The following is an 18,930-nucleotide window of genomic DNA, read 5'->3' on the forward strand; positions in this document are numbered from 1 at the left end:
GTGAAAATCAAGAACAGCATTTTGTGATACCATATTACAGTAAAAGCTTTTTTATCCAGCATGTTGGGGGTATGCGAGGTGCTGTAAGTGAAAACTTCCGGTTAACTAAGAGGGAGGGAGTTTAGCCCATGCCCCCTCCTGCACTCCAAACACCTCATGACCATTCCTCCACGTAGGAGCAGCGAGGACATGTCACTGCTTCTGTGCAGCCATGTGGAGCCAGGTAGGGAGCCTGCCAGCCAGACTGCCAATAAAGATAAAAAATGCCGGTTTATAGAGCGTTCCAGCTGGTAAAGTGCCAGATAACACAGCTTTTACTGTATTCAACAACTGGCTTCTCTTCAAAAGGCTAATTTTCCTTTCAATTTTCACTTTTGTCCTCTTTCATTTTTGTCTCTTGTTTTCACTAATCCCTTTCCTCATTTTTAGTAGTCCTCCTAAATAAAGTGCATTTTTCTTTCCAGCTCCTCATACATTATGTCATACTACCTACATGCAATACTAAATGTTATACACTGACTCTATTCCAGTTATACACCTAGAGAGTGCTGATATATTGTACCTAATCCAGGCAGATCTTCAATAATTTCCACAAAGTTCAAGGGGAAAATTCCAGATGTGCCTTTCAGCTCTCCACTGGCCCATTCTTCATTTACATATTCCTTAAGAAGAATAATTTCACCTTCTGAAAAACTTAGTTCATCTTTCTGGTCTCCGATATATTCAAACCGAGCTATGCATCTCGGGCCCCTGCACAAACACAAAAGAATGAGTTGGCTTTACATATTAATTTTAATATTTTTGTCATTTCACTTCTTGTCTTGGGCATTACATAGCCAGAACAAATTACATAGGATACTCACAATAGTTATCATGAAGCAAAACCCACCATATTGATATCTTTCTGGCCAAGATGGTTAAAAATAGGGGCCTAAAGGTTATACTTAGACAGCACAAAGCAGGCAGAAAGCTGCCCTATATGGGTACAAACTATCCATAAGCCTAGCTCTCCAATATCCAATCCCTGCTTCTCAGTAGGGTGTATGGCGAGTGGGGAGTAACAAGATGTAGGACGCTAAGAGTGGGAGGGAGTGAGGTGGTGTGTGCAATGCTGTGGCTGATCCCTAACTGGCACCTTGGTCCTGGAGAGCTGTTTTCAATTGCATCAGGACTACTTTCCTGGCTGGCCTGCCCAGGATCAGGGGTTTGGAAAGATGACTTGAAGCCACTTTGCCCCTGTCCACTCATATTTTGCACACTTAAGAAGATGGCCCATAGAATATTTCCAAGTTAAGAAATACAGAAAAAAGGAAAAGTAATGCTGTCTTAATTCCACTGAAGCCACATTAAAAAACAAAAAACTGAGCAACATAGGCTTTTAAAACATTTTTTTACAGCTGGACGGCCTGTAGTCAGTCTTCAGTGGAGGGGATGGGACGGGGGACACACATCAGCAATGGCTGTAATCACATTTTTATTTAGTCTGTTTGATAGATGAGCCACTGTGAAATGCTGTTTAAATAGTATACTAAGATTCACACATCTCTGCCCCCTAAAACCTTTTCCTCTATTGGGACAAGCTTTATTTTTCCCTGGTGGATTTCAGAAAATATAAACTCTTAATGTAGGGGGGAAAAAAAAAAAGTCAATGCCCCTGACAGCTTTACAATTTACAGCAGGATACCACACACTGAATTCAATTTTTTTCATTTAACTGGAACATAAAGTTGCTGTGGAGCAATATTTAAATCACTGAATGCACCAATTATTTATCATTTAGTACCACCCCTACAGGGTGAAGGAGGCTTTAACCCTAAGAGCTCCCCATGCCAGATTGCATTCTGTTATCATGCTATTTTCCCAAAAGGTGGCTTGTAATATATCACTGGAAAACTAATAACTCACTGATCATTAATATTCTTGCACAATTAATGTATAGTCAAAGAACTGTAAAGATGTGCTGGAAATATGTGACAAAAATGTGTTTAAACCAGGGATGTCAGGGAGAATTCATAAACGGATTTTCTCCAGACAATGGAAAGAGGCCAACATCTCAGATCAGATGTGGCCAAATTCAATGGGCTAGTCACTTGTATCAGAGGTTGCAGGATGGGATAATTTGCATTTTAAAAATCACCAGCAAGGGCGGAACCAGCACAGAATCTATACCAGACAGCATGGTGTGCACACCCAGCAGGGGAAAGGAACTTTATCTGAGGATACACTTCAAAATAACACATTTCAAAGGTTTACTGGACTATAAGGAGGGGAGTGAACCCTTTAGTTATTCTTCACCTTAGGAATCAAAGAAACCATGTGCTTTCAGCTCCATGTGCTGGATCCTGGCTAAAGGTCAAGCCAGCCATGCAGGAAGAAAGACTATGGTGACAAAAACTGCTTTGAAGAAAAGACACTAGTATATTAAGTAGTTTTAGACTTAGAAGCATATTTTATTTTGTTTGTAACCTGTTTTGTTTGCTTCTACCCTGATTCCTTATATTTGATATTACTTAAATCTGTGTCCTTTTGTTAACAAACCTATTTTACTTATAGCATACACCAACTCAATGCTTCGATTGAAATAGACTGTTGGTTAACCCCATTGAACGTAATAAGCTACTGTGTACTGTCTTGTTAAAGGACCAGTGAACTTGTTTTTGTGAGAGTGTTGAAGAAAGACGTCTATGAGGAACATGGGAATGAGGTTCACTGATTGTTACCTGCGAGACAAGGTTTGCACTGGCAGAATCCTAAAAAGTTTGCTGGCAAGGCAGACAAGCCAGTGTGTCGGAGAGCTGACACATAGCAAGTGGGAACTTTGCTGCTGCTGCTACACTGAGTCTGAGGGGGCAACACAGAAACTCTGAGTTTTGGGAACCCCAGCAGATTGTCACATAGGTGTAAAAAGGAATCCCTGCCCACTCCCCACCTCTTTCTGTGACATAATTTGAACCCTGATCACATATTGGTCACCCTTCTTCATAATTCTAAATTTTTCAGTTTATTTTGCTAAAAGTTATTTGTTGTTTTTTTTAAAGAGGGTAATATGGAGGGAGGGACTTTTAAAATCAGATTGCTACTGCTGATCTTTTCTAGTGACTTTCAAAGCTGCCAGAAAAGTGGAGTTCGAATAGTTCTATTAATTTGAAATTATTTTTTTCTTAATTTTACCTGTAAGGGAAAGGCTCAGACTGTTTTGTGTAACCCACCTCTGCTTCATTTTGTTTTTCACTTTGCAAGTGAACAATCATGTAAGTCAACAAACTAGGACTGTCCAAAAATGATACTACAGAATGCAACTGAAATCAAGTTGTATCCATTTGCACCAGGAATGATACTGCCTCTCGTAGTCTCTGTATTAAAATAAGTCTATAATAATTGATCATGTGAGGTGCTAAGCACATGCAATTGATGGGACTGGTAGGTTCACAGACCCTCTCAGCATCAACCCCTAGAAGTAGCTCTTCTCAGTATCTCAAAAAAGCAGATTTCAAAAATGATTGATTTCAAAGTCAATATCATCTACCATTTCTTGAATCTGTGAAGTTCAGTCTGTTGTTTATATTCCAGCCAAAAATAAAATTGAATTGTTTTGAGTCATCTTTCAGGAATATTTGTTCTATTTTACAGTAATTAGTGCTTAATTTCATATGAATGAGACGAAAAATTGAAAGATTCTTATTCAAATTTTCCTAGTTTGCAAAAATTAAACAGCATAAATTAAAATATTGGTGCATCAGAATTTGACTAAATTAACTCTAATGCCTCTGTAAATCTGAAGTAAACATAATCCGTCTGCTTATTTGTTTTTCATATATGTCAAGATTAAAAAGAGAGCAACAATGTGTATGAAACTCACTTAATACATGGCGATGAAAACAATACTTTTTTCCTGTTCTCTTCCTCTGGAACATCAACCTAATAATGAGAAGACCAAAAAAACAAAACAATACACAATCAATCTTAAAATTACAGTGGCATAAATTTAGCATATTTAATGTTAAAATTAGCATATTCTCCATTCAAATTAGTCAATTACATTGCAGTTTCAGCTGCAGATGCCACACACAGGATGACCAGATGTCCTGATTTTATAGGGACAGTCCCAATATTTGCGGCTTTGTCTTATATAGGTGCCTATATTTTATATAGACATGTATTACCTCTCACCCCTGTCCCAACTGTTCACACTTGCTATCTGGTCACTCTATCTACATGGCACTACATAATCAAGGGAATGTTCTGATCATACACTGGGGGTGGTGGTGCTGCTACTGTTTTGGCATAATCACTTAACTCTTTGATGCCAGGGGCCCATCATCATTGCTATTCAACATTATGGAAACAAACAACGTTTCATAATTTCCATTACTAACAGTGTGTTTTAATAGCAATAGTCCTCTTTGTTGACTGGCAGAAAATGGAATTGAATGCTACTACACACTGTTGCTTTTGGCTCCAGGCTCATAATTGATATTGCAATCTATTATCTGCTAGTGCAATTCTACTATTTAGAAATATCCATTCCGGGCTTTGATCATCCAGATTTTGCCATCTGTACCCCAAATAAACCAACATGTCTCAAATTGTACTTCAGTCTGCATGCAAAGACAGAATGCAAAAAGAGATTAAGTGTCACCAAAAGCCCTCTTCCTTATCCCATTTGGAGCTGCAGGCTGTGCACTAAGGGACCCTGCATGTGTATGGTTTTAAGTTTTTATTTAAAAATATAATCACAGTCATCTGATCTCTTGTCACACAAGAGAGCTGCAAAATACGCAGCATGGCCTAGTGGAGTAAACATAAGATTGGGAGTCTAAAGACCTTGTTTGTAGTCCTGGTTCTGTCACTACTCACTGATGGCCTGACCCAAGTCCCTCACTAATCAATGGGAGTCTTTTCATTGAACATCTGTGGGTGCTGGATTGGGCCATGCTTTACTTTCGGATAATGTTTGAAGTGTACCATAGATGCTAAGTATTATTATTTGATGCCTAGACCTCATGCTGATATCCATCTTAACATTATGAGATAGAGATAGAATTGGCCCTTGTATCAGTACTGAATCTCTGGCCCCAATGAGCTGATTATCTCTGTTAACTGTTTTTTTTTTTAATAAAGTGTTCTCTCTTCCCAACCGTTTTTTTTTGTTAATTTCCAAACTGTAAAGAAAATATTTTTAGTGCTAAAAATGTTCAATTCCCTTTTAAAAATAAAATAAAACTTTCAAAATTAAATATTAGTATGTAAGAATCATTCCTGAATACACAGAAAAAATTAAAATGGGAGCAGCTCAGGAACACGTTCCTAGGTTCATTTCCCCCTTATTTATTAGCTACTGGATCCCACAGTATGTTGTCTAACAATTCCAGTATTGTCTGACAGAGTGAGCCAAATGCAGGCCTGGCGCAGCTCCACTGACTTTGGGCTTGTCTATACAGGGCCCCACAATTAGAGGAGCGTGAGTACTCTAACTGCTCCAAGTAGACCCCGCTGACACAAACTAAAAGATACCTATTTCATGTCAACATAATCTTGTTTCAAACAAGATTGTGTATGTTTACACCAGTGCTGCATTTGGCCCATGATGTTCACTCTACTGTTTTAAAACAGAATAAAACTTTGTTTTTAAAAGTTAGCCATCAATAGAAATCAAATTGTGAATTACAAAATGTTTGCTTAGAAACAAGAAGGTGAAAGGTGCAGCCTGTTTACCTCACAAATCTCAATATTAGTCCTGTGTGAGAGTAACACCCCTGCCCCATCTCACTATTCCCAGCTATGACAATATTTATCATTCAGTAATGGTATTGAGCATATTAAAACTCACTAATCTAAACCATTAAAAAACAGAATCAGAGTCTCTTGTGTACAACTCCCTCACGATGGTTAGAAAATACCCAAAGTTATTAATGTAGCAGCAGTTCCAAAAGTAAGTTGTGCATGTGTAACTTAAGGTGTGATGTTAATCTCGTTTAGTTAAACCAGTGTAAAAAACTGTCTGAACATGGTGGAACACTGTATGAACATTTTGGACTAGCTAAAGTTGATTCCTAATGGACTTGAGCTAAACCAAAATCACCATGTCCACAAAGCCTTTGGCACTATTTTAACTAAACTGGTTTAAAATCTGACCTTAAGTGTCCACATAAATAAGCCCACAGAAATGGCAGGGCTGGGAATGGAATCCAGATCTCTTGACTTCCTTGATCAGTACACTATCCACCGGATGACTAAAGATACATAAATGAAGTGGAAGTTTCTATGCCACTATCAGTAGGCCCTGGTCTACACTACAAACTTATGTTGGTATAACTACACCTCTGAGGGCTTGTCTAGACTACCTGCTGGATCGGTGGGCAGCGACTGATCCAGCAGAGGTTGATTTATCACATCTAGTCTAGACCAGGCCTGAGTGGTGTGGAAAATCCCCGAAGCAACATAGTTATACCCATCTAACTCCCAGTGTACACAGCGCTATGTCGACAGAAGTCTTCTCCCATCAACATGACTGCCACCTCTTAGGGCAGTGGAGTACCTTCGCTGATGGGAGAAGCTCTCTTGTTGGCATAGGCAGCATTTTCACTAAGTGCCATGGTGACCCAGCTGCTTCAGTGCTGTAAGTGTAGACAAGTCCTTAGAAAAACTGTGTCTGCTAGGTCCCATGTCTCAGATTCCCTTATCCAGGTCTCTTCGCACTGAGCAGGCTATCCTGTAAAAATTTGCAGCCATGGTGTTATCTCCTCAATACTTCCACACTACTGGTTTGATTACCCTTATTGTATAAAGTGACCCTTCCTTTTAGGAGTTCTAAATTTGTTTTCTTTTGGGAGCTTTTTTATTGGTGACTTGCATCATTCAAGAGGTTTTGTTTTTGTTTTTCCAAAATAAACTTGTCTGCTGCAATTTTTAAAACATACTTCAATATCAGCATACCACATCAGGGTGCACATCTTGGGAGGGTTGAAGGCATCCCAATACTCAAATAATTGAATGCAAATCCTTGATGGGACTTCTTGCTTAAGTGTAGCTTAATTGCAGCTTCTTGCTTAAGTGTAGCTGTTTAAAATAATCTGCTCTGTAACACCAGGGAAATTCCCATGGGAATTTGCCCAGACGAAACAGAACAGAATCTGGTTGGGGTGATTTATAGCATTTCTTAAGTAACAGCTGCAATTCTCTCACTTGACTTTAAATTAACATGAGAATCATACCTATAATGGTTGGGCAGAGTTGCAAGATTAAGTAGATTTCTAATATCACACAAACAAACTGATCTCTCTTCTGTGCACCGATACAAAATTTACCTGGATAACAAGTGGAATAAAATGCACAGGAGAGAAGGTAAATTAGGCCTTGATCATGAACATGAGTGGAACACGCTATATTTCAATGGAAATGGGCTACATACAATCACTTCAACGAAGTTGGCAGGAAATATCCCTGTGCGATTCCTGAGTTTTCCTCTGTACCACTCATTATCTATTTTCTCCAGAAGATAAACAGTCTCTCCAGAATGGAGGTCCAAATCATCAGCATGCTCTGTAAGACAGCATAATTTCAGTTACAGTCAGTGTCAAATGCAGTGAATTTCTCTAAGTAAAAGCTTATTAAATATATACCATACCCAAAAGTTGAATCAGTTTTAAAAAGTCTTTATTAACATAGGTATACGGTTTGACATGTAAGCTTTAACTCAAAATTGGTCTGAGCTAAAACCATGGATCAGAACATCCACACGTTCAGGGCAAGTCTAGATCCAAACTTAACAACTTGGGCTCTGCAACTGTACCACATTTCAAATTCCTGTGAAAATCAAAACGCTACATCCCTTTTAAACCTGTGTTCCAAAGAACAGACAAAAAGTTTTGACTATTTTCTTCTCTGCTTTGGAAGCACATTTTACACTATTAGTCAAACTATACACTTATTAGTATTATTTATGTGCACTCACCTGCTGGAAAATCATGCAGCACTACAGCATGAGGAGCACTTTTGTCAGAAACCCTCTGAATATTGTTTGAATCCTTACAAAAAACACAAGCAATTTAGAAATTATGAAAGATATTAACATGAACATTCTATTATTAATTCTGAAAGATATTTTTGGTTTTGGACACAATTCTATCATGCATGTATGATTCCAAACTGCCACCTTTAAAGAAATGGGCCTGATTCTTCTCTCACTTATACTGGTTTAAATCAAAAGTAATTCCATTGAATGCAGTCAGCCGGATGTAGAACCAATGTAAATGAGAGGAAAATTGATGCAGTGTATTCATATCCACTCTCTCTTATCTGATTGCATTACAACAATTTTGGAGTTCTGCAGCACACTCTATCTGGAGACTTTTGCCATGTTATTCTGATGGTACTGCCTTTATACCCCTTAAAACCTCTATAGACCTTTTCTGTCATAGTAATGACTCTCACAGTAACTTTCCTTCTTCCAGGAACACCAGACTTTGCTGGTTGATGGCACTTATATCTTCCCCCCCTTTTTGTTTTTGGCCATCAGCTATGTCATCTCCATAACATATTTGGCTCATGAAGTGTTAATCTAGAGGTTTTTCTACATTGTAGCACAAGTAAAGATACTCTACTGATAAGATTTGGTTGGGGCTGTGCATGATATTCAATGTAAAACTAAACATAGATATTAAATTTCAACACTGGCAGTTTTTTGAGTTTGCAGATTCTGTGAACATGTGATGTTTCACATGAACATTATTATATCAGTGAAATTTTGGTTTAGCTGGGGGTGCATTTTCATATTAACTAGTTCCTTTTCTATACTAGGAAAATTTTCTAAAAAAATTTCTCACTGTTTCTAACATCAGTTTGGCTGAACAAATTTTAGCAACATTGTGAGCCCTAGTATAGATAGGCTATCAGCTGTCCACATATTAAACATCGCATCAATTATGCTCAGAGCTGTTCATATAAATGAAGTTTCCCTAGGGCAGACAAAATGTTTTCATGCATTTTGAAACTCTGGTGAATTTTGAGCTGGGATTGGCTGCATGGTTAAAGTCAAATAGCTGTAGTCATATGATATTCCTGCTGGTTTCCTGATTGGCTAAGCACCCCTAGGCGCTTGAATCAGGGTCAGCAGAAGTCATTCTGACTTATTTTCTCAGGGCTTGTCTACAGTACAGCATTCAGCTAGTTGCGCTTCAGTTGCTTGTATTGCACCAATTGAAGCACCAGTGATTGAGTGTCCCCATACTAGTCACTCTCAACTATTTTAAGGTTCGCCCTTAAGTCCACACTAAATCAGCCCTAAACCAATTAGAGTGGGCTATCAAAAATTCATTCATAAATTTCATAGATTTTAAGGCCAGAAGGAGCCATTGTGACAGTCTGACCTCCAGCATTCAAAGCTGGCAAACTTTAGTCCACCAGCTGAGAGCCCCCATTCTGCCCTTTCAGCAATGCGCCCCACATTAGCCCTGCCTACTCAGAAATACCCTCCCAGTCATACCTCCACCCCTGCAGTGCAGGTCCTCATAGTGATCTAACCATGGATTGCAAACTGAGACCACCTCAGCCCACCTGTGATTCATCAGAGTGAGATCATCGGCTAGTAACCCATCAGTGGTTCACTAGTTAAGGAGCAGTACATTGCTGGAGGGATGTGCATATATAGAAGTTGCGTGGAGTGTGCCTTGGAAGAGCATGGCTGGGGTACAGGGGAGATTCCATAGTAGGGGGTATCGCAACAGAGAGAGAGAGCACTGACTCAGCTGATGATCCAAAAATGTCGGGAGACTGGCTTTTCTGAGTAGATTGGAGTAAGTTTATAGGGGAAATATCACAAAAACTGCATATTAATCTACCTCCCACCCGCTGGTAGAAGGATTTTAACTCGCTGCCTTGGCTGATGAAGTGAGGGCTGATGAATAATTGCTTTGTCTGAATGTAATTCAATGCAATACAAAGAGTACATAACATGAACACAGTGCAAAAACTGAGCAATGTGAATTACAATGTACTGGAACATAACATAAGAACAGCCGTACTGGGTCAGACCAAAGGTCCATCTAGCCCAGTATCCTGTCTTCAGACCGTGGCCAATGCCAGGTGCCCCAGAGGGAGTGAACCTAACAGGTAATGATCAAGTGATCTCTCTCCTGCCATCCATCTCCACCTTCTGACAAAAAGAGTCTAAGGGACACCATTCCTTACCCTTCATGGCTAATAGCCCTTAATGGACTTAACCTCCTAGAATTTATCCAGTTCTCTTTTAAACACTGTTATAGTCCTATTAAGAATAAATGTATTCTTAATATGTATTAAATAAGAAATGCACACGTTTGATAAAATCAATGTGCTGCTGAGAGCTTGGAGTTGCTATTCTTATTATTAATCATTTTACCACAGTTGGGCCCTGAAACGTGCTAAGCACTGTACAAATGCATAGCAAGGCACAATCCCTGCACAGATGAGTTTACCATCTAAAAAGATTTAATGAATTCTTAATGTTTACCTTTTGCTTGCTTTTCAGACGCTCATCTAGGCGGGTGATTATCTTCATATGAGACAAGTGCACTTTGCCGGTTTTCCCTCCCTTTTGGCACTTGAAGTAATTGCTGTCAATCTGCTCCAGCAGCACAAGAACATCCCCATGCTTTAAGGTACGGTAACATTTTTTGAAACCAAGAGATTTAATAAACCAATATTACATTTTTTAGAGTGTAACCTTTAAAGCGTAAAGCAGTTGATGCTTTAACATAATAAAAAACTAATGATTTAGTGTGTACCTGCAGAGAGAGAAAGAGAGAGAGAGAGAGACAGAGGGAGAGAGAATTTCTTTTACCTTGCAGCTGAGTTCTCCAGGGTTTCTAGAAGAGAAATCTTCCTTGACAATTCCATGAGGCACAGGCAGCTTAAATAGAAATCCAGACAAATTACTCACAAACTAAATGAACTCGCACACTCTAAACACCTGAAATTCATGCTGCATGAACACAAGAGCCTGTACAGTGATGCAATGTAATATAGATACATCCATCTTTCCCTCCTATGTGTTTTGGCCACTGGACAAACAATTTAGGAAGACATTTTCAAAGGTTTTATTATATTATTATTATTATTATTAAAGAAAATGGGTATTTACAACTTAACTGCCATTTGTGCCTTTGAAAAATATCATCTATACAATGTAAGTCAGAGTTTAAGGGTGCACAAAAGGGACAAGAGACCTTTCCCTTATCTCAGTCCTTGCTCACCCCACAGTGTAGCTTCCATTTCCTCCTAGCACCCTAGGTTCATTCACAAGACACCCAAAGGCTGTGGAGAAGGTCAGGATGGAGGCAGAGCTATTATTTATTGATAGATACATAGACAGACAGACATAAAAACTAACACCCCCCCATGGAAATATGCTGAAGGTGAAGAGCAGCAGACTCCTCCCTCACAATAAAGCACCTTATACTCTGTACTGGAAACAGCTCTATCCTATATGCAAAAGCCAGGCACAATATCTCCACTCTCACCATGTATTTATTGTAGAGAGTGTGCCCTGGTTTAGGTCGAGGTGGTAATGCTGGGTCTTGATTTTTTAAAACTTGACTCTTTGCTCTCTTGACTCCCATTCCAAACATGTCATGTCTTTTATGGAGTGTCAGGTCAGACGAGGATCGGCAAAAAGGGTCCTTTTGGGAAGAGGTCTTGGTTCCAAAGTGTTTTGGTGGAGGTGGCCTTCCAGGAATGCCTTTAGGTGGAGGCAGTCGAGCTGGTACAATTTTTCCATCCACAGACCTAGAGATTGGTTGAATGATCAAAGAAGTGTGCATTTTAAACGAGCATATATACCCCCAGTAATCTCTGAGACAGCCACACAGAATTCAATAGGGAAATAAGATTAATTAAAACAGGAAGAACAATAAAGTGGAATTTGGATTATTTGAAGCTCTCTGGAAATACCTGAAACCTTTGGATAATTGAGGGAATTGAATAATCAAGGAAGCCTTCTCAGTAGGGTTCCTTGACTGCAGATTTCAAATCTTGCTGGCCAGTTCCAATTACAGGGAGCTGGCTGGCTGGTTTCCCTAGGGCCCTCTAACTAGGTAAGACTTCAGCCAGGCCACCTACCATTAAAAAGCTTTGTCCAGAGTGGAAGTGCTTTGAATGAAGTGCTTTAGCTGAAGACTTGTTGAACACTGCTGGTTCACCTGGATTTAGGAAATCAATCTGACTAATTTCTTAGGATCTCACTTATCTGAAACATCCTGTCGTGCGAACTCAATCATGCCACCAGCTAAACTGATGGGACAAGACCCTACTTTGGATAACAGGCATCATCAGATTAATAGAACCATTTGCCACTTTTGTGAAATGAGATTATTCTGTACAGAAAGCTACATTCAGAATGTCCAGGCCTCCTGGTTAAGTTCTAAGTATAAATTTTCAAAAGTGCCAAGAGACTTAGGATCCTAAGTCCCATTGAATGTCTACAGGATTCAGACACCTAAGTAACTTGTACACTTGAAAATGTACCACTACAAACACTGGTCAAAAAGAGCTAAAAAAAATGGTGCTGCCTGTACTGTGTATTCACGGAATGTGATTTTCAAAGGCTAAGAATGTGACCAAATCAATAACTTGTGTACTCAAAAGATACCTCTCTTCTAAATAAGGACTGCTTTCCTGTCAAATTTCAGTTTTGTATCCCTAACTGGATAGGTACTAACACTGTCCAAAAACAGGATTTTGTTTTTAAATAATGGAGAAATCTTTATGCAATCTTGAATATAGTGACCCAGATATTAGAAACACCACAATATTACATGTTTCCTCTACAATTTACTCTGGCATTTTATAAGAGGTTCATTAGTTCAACGCAAACAAGTATTCACAAGCATGAGTTCTCAAAAGGTCGTAATAACAATAAGCCACCACAAGTTATGTATTAATAGGCTTTTGGCCTGCGTGTCTGGTGTTTTCAGCAAGTGCCTTCAACCACTTGAGAAGAGTATTAATAAGCTCATCAATGCACCCTCCACATGTTCCTTATCGCTATTACAGTATGGGCTCTAGTCAATACACAGTTTTGTGAGGATTTATGCCAGATACCGTTCCATTATGAAAAAAAGTCTTCTAAAAGAGTAAGTGAACATAGTAGGAAAATGGTTATATACATCTTTTCTCAACTATTTTGAATATATTCATTCTAACCCTCTCTCTCTTTTTTCAGAATTTCTTGGACCTTCACCTCCCTGTTCTTGTTCTTCAAAAACCCAGCTATCATTTCAGCACCAATTAATGTTCCTATGGCCCCCTTCAACTCACTTCTGTTAAAAAAAAAAATAAAAAGAATGAGAGAAATCTTTTCATCTCTGTTCAGTTCCTCCCCCAATCCCTAACCTTCCACAAATAAACATTTTAAACTAAAATGACAAAAACACAATTAGGACTGTTCAAAAACTGAACCACAAAAATAACCAGATTCTCAGCCCACTTTTTGTGATGAGATATTATCAAATATCAGCCTAAGAGATCTCATGTCTGGAAAATCACAGGGTTGTTATTAATCATAGGTCTTCTCTGAACTTGAGCAGAAAGGGAGGGGACAGAATTTCTATCTATTGGGTTCACGGAGAACATAAGGGAGAGGTCAAGAGTGATCTAAAACTAAATAAAGGCAAAAAGTGATACACATATAAAGAGAAACAATGAGTCATCTCATTTGCTCTCAAGGCAACTCTTCTTATAATCACTCTAACATTAGGAGATGCACTTAAACGTCAATAACAGAAATAGAGCTTTATTGTCATGATATCGTAAGCAGAGTAAATTCAGTTCCAGGATCAGCTCAAGCCTCCTGATATAGGAAGGGAGAGAGGGTGACACAGTAAAACTTTGTGCTTTGGTACACAACCAGCTATAAAATCCATACATAGATATCAGTGCCTAGGTGGCCTGGGCTTATCAGCAGATCTTCTACCACTCACCATCCTGCCCCTGACAGTCAGTGGAGCCCTGGTCCAGGGCTGACCAACTTCTTTTTGCCTGTGAGTGCTACTCCTCTTCCTGTTGCTGAAGGGGTTAGGGAGGCTGTCATTCCTCCCACAGTTCCACTAGGGTCTCGGGACTGAAGAGTAAGCAAACTGTGGAGGTACTGTACAGCAGTGGTTCTCAAAGCCCATCCACCGCTTGTTCAGGGAAAGCTCTGGCAGGCCAGGTGGGTTTGTTTACCTGCCATGTCTGCAGGTTCAGCCAATTGCGGCTCCCACTGGCCGCAGTTTGCCACTCCAGGCCAATGGGGGTCTGTGCGAAGCAGTGGCCAGCACATCCCTTGGGCCGTGCCACTTCCTGCAGCCCCCATTGGCCTGGAGCAGCGAACTGCAGCCAGTAGGAGCCGCGATTGGCTGAACCTGCGGATGCGGCAGGTAAACAAAAAGACCCGGCCTGCCAGAGCTTTCCCTGAACAAGCAGTGGATGGGCTTTGAGAACCACTGCTGTACATAACACATCTAGAGCTTCAGAATGACCACTGACCTGGCACCTTTCCTCTTCAGCAACAATTCCTAGAAGGGCAACTGCCACCTCTTTGCTCCCACAGCCCAACCCCAACCACAAGAGCAAGTGAAGACTCATAGATTCATAGACTCTAGGACTGGAAGGGACCTCGAGAGGTCATCGAGTCCAGTCCCCTGCCCTCATGGCAGGACCAAATACTGTCTAGACCATCCCTGATAGACATTTATCTAACCTACTCTTAAATATCTCCAGAGATGGAGATTCCACAACCTCCCTAGACAATTTATTCCAGTGTTTAACTACCCTGACAGTTAGGAACTTTTTCCTAATGTCCAACCTAAATCTCCCTTGCTGCAGTTTAAGCCCATTGCTTCTTGTTCTATCATGAGAAGCTAAGGTGAACAAGTTTTCTCCCTCCTCCTGATGACACCCTTTTAGATACCTGAAAACTGCTATCATGTCCCCTCTCAGTCTTCTCTTTTCCAAACTAAATAAACCCAGTTCTTTCAGCCTTCCTTCATAGGTCATGTTCTGAAGACCTTTAATCATTCTTGTTGCTCTTCTCTGGACCCTCTCCAATTTCTCCACATCTTTCTTGAAATGCGGCGCCCAGAACTGGACACAATACTCCAGTTGAGGCCTAACCAGCGCAGAGTAGAGTGGAAGAATGACTTCTCGTGTCTTGTTTACAACACACCTGTTAATGCATCCCAGAATTACGTTTGCTTTTTTTGCAACAGTAACACACTGTTGACTCATATTTAGCTTGTGGTCCACTATGACCCCTAGATCTCTTTCTGCCATACTCCTTCCTAGACAGTCTCTTCCCATTCTGTATGTGTGAAACTGATTGTTCCTTCCTAACTAGAGCACTTTGCATTTGTCTTTATTGAACTTCATCCAGTTTACCTCAGACCATTTCTCCAATTTGTCCAGATTGTTTTGAATTTTGACCCTGTCCTCCAAAGCAGTTGCAATCCCTCCCAGTTTGGTATCATCTGCAAACTTAATAAGCGTACTTTCTATGCCAACATCTAAGTCATTGATGAAGATATTGAACAGAGCCGGTCCCAAAACAGACCCCTGCGGAACCCCACTTGTTATACCTTTCCAGCAGGATTGGGAGCCATTAATAACTACTCTCTGAGTATCGTTATCCAGCCAGTTACGGACCCACCTTATAGTAGCCCCATCTAAATTGTATGTGCCTAGTTTATTGATAAGAATATCATGCGAGACTGTATCAAATGCCTTACTAAAGTCTAAGTATACCACATCCACCGCTTCTCCCTTATCCACAAGACTCGTTATCCTATCAAAGAAAGCTATCAGATTAGATTGACACGATTTGTTCTTTACAAATCCATGCTGGCTATTCCCTATCACCTTACCACCTTCCAAGTGTTTGCAGATGATTTCCTTAATTTCTTGCTCCATTATCTTCCCTGGCACAGAAGTTAAACTAACTGATCTGTAGTTTCCTGGGTTGTTTTTATTTCCCTTTTTATAGATGGGCACTATATATTTGCCCTTTTCCAGTCTTCTGGAATCTCTCCCGTCACCCATGACTTTCCAAAGATAATAGCTAGAGGCTCAGATACCTCCTCTATTAACTCCTTGAGTATTCTAGGATGCATTTCATCAGGCCCTGGTGACTTGCAGGCATCTAACTTTTCTAACTTTCTCTTTTTTTATTTTATCTTCTAAACCTACCCCTTTCCCATAAGCATTCACTATGTTAGACATTCCTCCAGACTTCTCAGTGAAGACCGAAACAAAGAAGTCATTAAGCATCTCTGCCATTTCCAAGTTTCCTGTTACTGTTTCTCCCTCCTCACTGAGCACTGGGCCTACCCTGTCCTTGGTCTTCCTCTTGCTTCTAATCTATTGATAAAAAGTCTTCTTGTTTCCCTTTATTCCCATAGCTAGTTTGAGTTCATTTTGTGCCTTTGCCTTTCTAATCTTGCCCCTGCATTCCTGTGTTGTTTGCCTATATTCATCCTTTGTAATCTGACCTAGTTTCCATTTTTTATATGACTCCTTTTTATTTTGTAGGTCATGCAAGATCTCGTGGTTAAGCCAAGGTGGTCTTTTGCCACAGTTTCTATCTTTCCTACCCATCGGAATAGCTTGCTTTTGGGCCCTTAATAGTGTCCCTTTGATAGCTGTTGATGGTCTTTTCTGTAGAGGAGAGGATGGTCTCCAGCTCTATCTGCTTTCAGTTATGGGCGAAGGGGCTAAAGCTGAGAGAACAGAGTGGCAGTCAAACAATAAGAGAAGAGCTGAGTTGCAATCTTTCTAAAGACTTCCCTTTTCCACCATACCAATTAGCCACAATGTGTTGTACATTAGTTGGCTATTGGTGCATGCCTAATTATTAGTGATTATATCAAAAGCACAACTTACACAAGCCTACTGTCTTAACAATATACAGTTGATAAGTATGCATACTAGACCGACTAAGCAAACCAACCCAGTAGCTAATCTGAAATTGTTACTTAGAAATTCTACTCACCTAGGGGGCAGCACAGGCTCTGTCCAAGAAGTACCTGTTGGATCTGAATGTTCAGATTCCTACAAGAACACAAAAATGCGATTTTAGTTAATGTAAGAGATAGTAACAGGTTACTGTTTAAAAAGATACCTTTCTTATTTAAATTATACTTAACAGAGAAGAACTTCAAATCAGAGGCCAAAGGAAGTCCATCAAGAGGAACTTTTTAGGGCAATGCTGTATAAGAATATATTAATTGGAGCCATGGGATGAATTTAAGAAGGGGAAAATTTAGGCTGAATAGCAGGATAATTGTAAATATGATAACTCTTAGCTTGAGGGATAATATTACTCTCTCAAAAAATGTGGTGGGAGCACCGTCTCTGCGGACATATAAAAAGTAGACTGAACAATGCACTAGAAATAATATTGTATGGAAGAAACCTGCACTGGCAGGGGATGGACTAGATCAGAATTGTGTTGTCTCTTGCAGTTACTTGACTCTTCTACATTCTCTTTCAGACAATGGCTCTCTGTGTCATGCAGCTAATTGGGCAATCATGTCACCCATGGTGGTGAACATCTTTTCTTATGAATAATTATTGGTATTACCATAGTGTGGTAGGACCCCTAGTCATGGACCAGGACCCCATTGTCCTAGGTGTTTTATAAACACATAATAAAGACATAGTCTCTGCCCTAAAGTCCTTACAGTCTAAGTGTAAGACAACAGAGAAGAGAGGGATGCAGACAAATGGGGGAATACAAGAAAACAATTAGTCTATTAATATTGGTCAACATGATGGTCAGCCTAACGGTTGTCAAGTTTTTTGTAGACATCACGGCAAATGAGTTTCAAGGAGGAATTTGAAGGAGGATAATGAGTTAGTTTTGCAGGTGTTTATGGGTAGCTACTGCAAAGTGTGAGGGGCAGCATAAGAGAAGCACAAAGGTACTTGTTTGAAAATTTATCAAATGGCTGGAGGCTAGCATCATGGCCTGATTTAAGGCAGGAGTTGACTTTTTAATACTGAATGAAAGATAAGTAGGGTAATGAAAGATAGTTAGGGTGGGGATAGGTGGTGAAGGGCCTTGAAAATGAGACAAGTAGCTTAGATTTGACAGGATAGAGAAGGGGTGCCTGAGGAGGGATGCAAAGAGAGGGATGACACAGTCAAAGCAATGGGCTAGGAAAGTGATTTTGCAGTAGCATTCTCAATGGATATGAGCAGTGCAAGACTGTATTTGTCAAAGCCAGAAAAAAGGATGTTGCAGCAATTAAGATGTGAAATGGTGAGAGCCTGGACAAGAGTTTTAGCTGTGTGGATGAATATGAAAGGCCATATCTTAGAGACGTTATGCAGAAAGGATCTGCAAGACTTAGACATAGCCTGGATGTGAGCACCTCAGAGGAGGTCTGAGCTGAAGATGACTACCGAAGTTATGGGCCTGAGTGACAGGCGGGATAGTGGTATTACCCACAGTGATCAAGAAAGGGGGCTTGGGTGGGAGGAGATTAACAGCTCTGTTTTAGCCATATTGAGCTTGGCAACTAGACATCCATGAGGAGATGTCAGAGAGACAGGCCAAGATTTTAGTTTGGACAGAAGGAGACAGATCTGGAGTAGAGAGGTAGCTCTGTGAGTTGTCAGCATAGAAATGGTAGCTGAATTTGTGTTGGTGGATGAGATTACCCAGAAATAAGGTATAAAGGGAGAAGAGAAGGAAACCAAGAACAGAGCCCCGTGGAGCCCTCATGGAAAGCCAGAGGGGTGATCCACTGAAGGCGCAATTAAGAAAAGACCAAGTCACAGGAGACAAGTGAGAACAAATTATCAAGAAGAGCTTGGTCCACTGTGTTGAAGGTGGCTGGTAGGTCAAGAAGGATGAGGATGGAGTAGCGGTTTTGAGCCTTGACTAGGAAGAAGTGTTTAGAAACTTTGGTGAGAGCA

At 40.2% G+C, this 18,930-nt stretch overlaps 1 protein-coding gene and 1 long non-coding RNA gene across 9 annotated transcripts in view; one reads left to right on the forward strand and one right to left on the reverse strand.

The window, feature by feature from the left end:
- LOC127047869 (uncharacterized) overlaps positions 1-13,329 on the forward strand; it is a 33,311-nt gene extending 19,982 nt beyond the window's left edge. The window contains exons 3-4 of the long non-coding RNA XR_007773495.1: positions 10,508-10,637; positions 13,199-13,329. This is a non-coding gene — a long non-coding RNA (uncharacterized LOC127047869). The remainder of the gene's footprint in view (positions 1-10,507; positions 10,638-13,198) is intronic.
- Positions 1-18,930, reverse strand: part of SH3D19 (SH3 domain containing 19) — a 169,272-nt gene that overhangs the window by 7,546 nt on the left and 142,796 nt on the right. For 6 of the 8 annotated variants that reach the window (XR_007773446.1, XM_050946256.1, XM_050946250.1 and 3 more), the window contains 8 exons: positions 17,000-17,058; positions 11,499-11,763; positions 10,820-10,888; positions 10,490-10,630; positions 7,955-8,027; positions 7,412-7,542; positions 3,860-3,918; positions 563-750 (listed from right to left, as the gene is read on the reverse strand). Coding sequence is in view for 7 of the 8 variants with exons in the window: in XM_050946256.1 (XP_050802213.1) it covers positions 563-750; positions 3,860-3,918; positions 7,412-7,542; positions 7,955-8,027; positions 10,490-10,630; positions 10,820-10,888; positions 11,499-11,763; positions 17,000-17,058 (985 nt within the window). In the remaining variant the exon portion in view is untranslated. The remainder of the gene's footprint in view (positions 1-562; positions 751-3,859; positions 3,919-7,411; positions 7,543-7,954; positions 8,028-10,489; positions 10,631-10,819; positions 10,889-11,498; positions 11,764-16,999; positions 17,059-18,930) is intronic. The other 2 variants (XM_050946251.1, XM_050946252.1) reach the window with 2 other exon arrangements.

This window comes from Gopherus flavomarginatus, chromosome 3 (genome assembly GCF_025201925.1).
Source record: "Gopherus flavomarginatus isolate rGopFla2 chromosome 3, rGopFla2.mat.asm, whole genome shotgun sequence".
Classification (NCBI taxonomy): domain Eukaryota; kingdom Metazoa; phylum Chordata; order Testudines; family Testudinidae; genus Gopherus; species Gopherus flavomarginatus.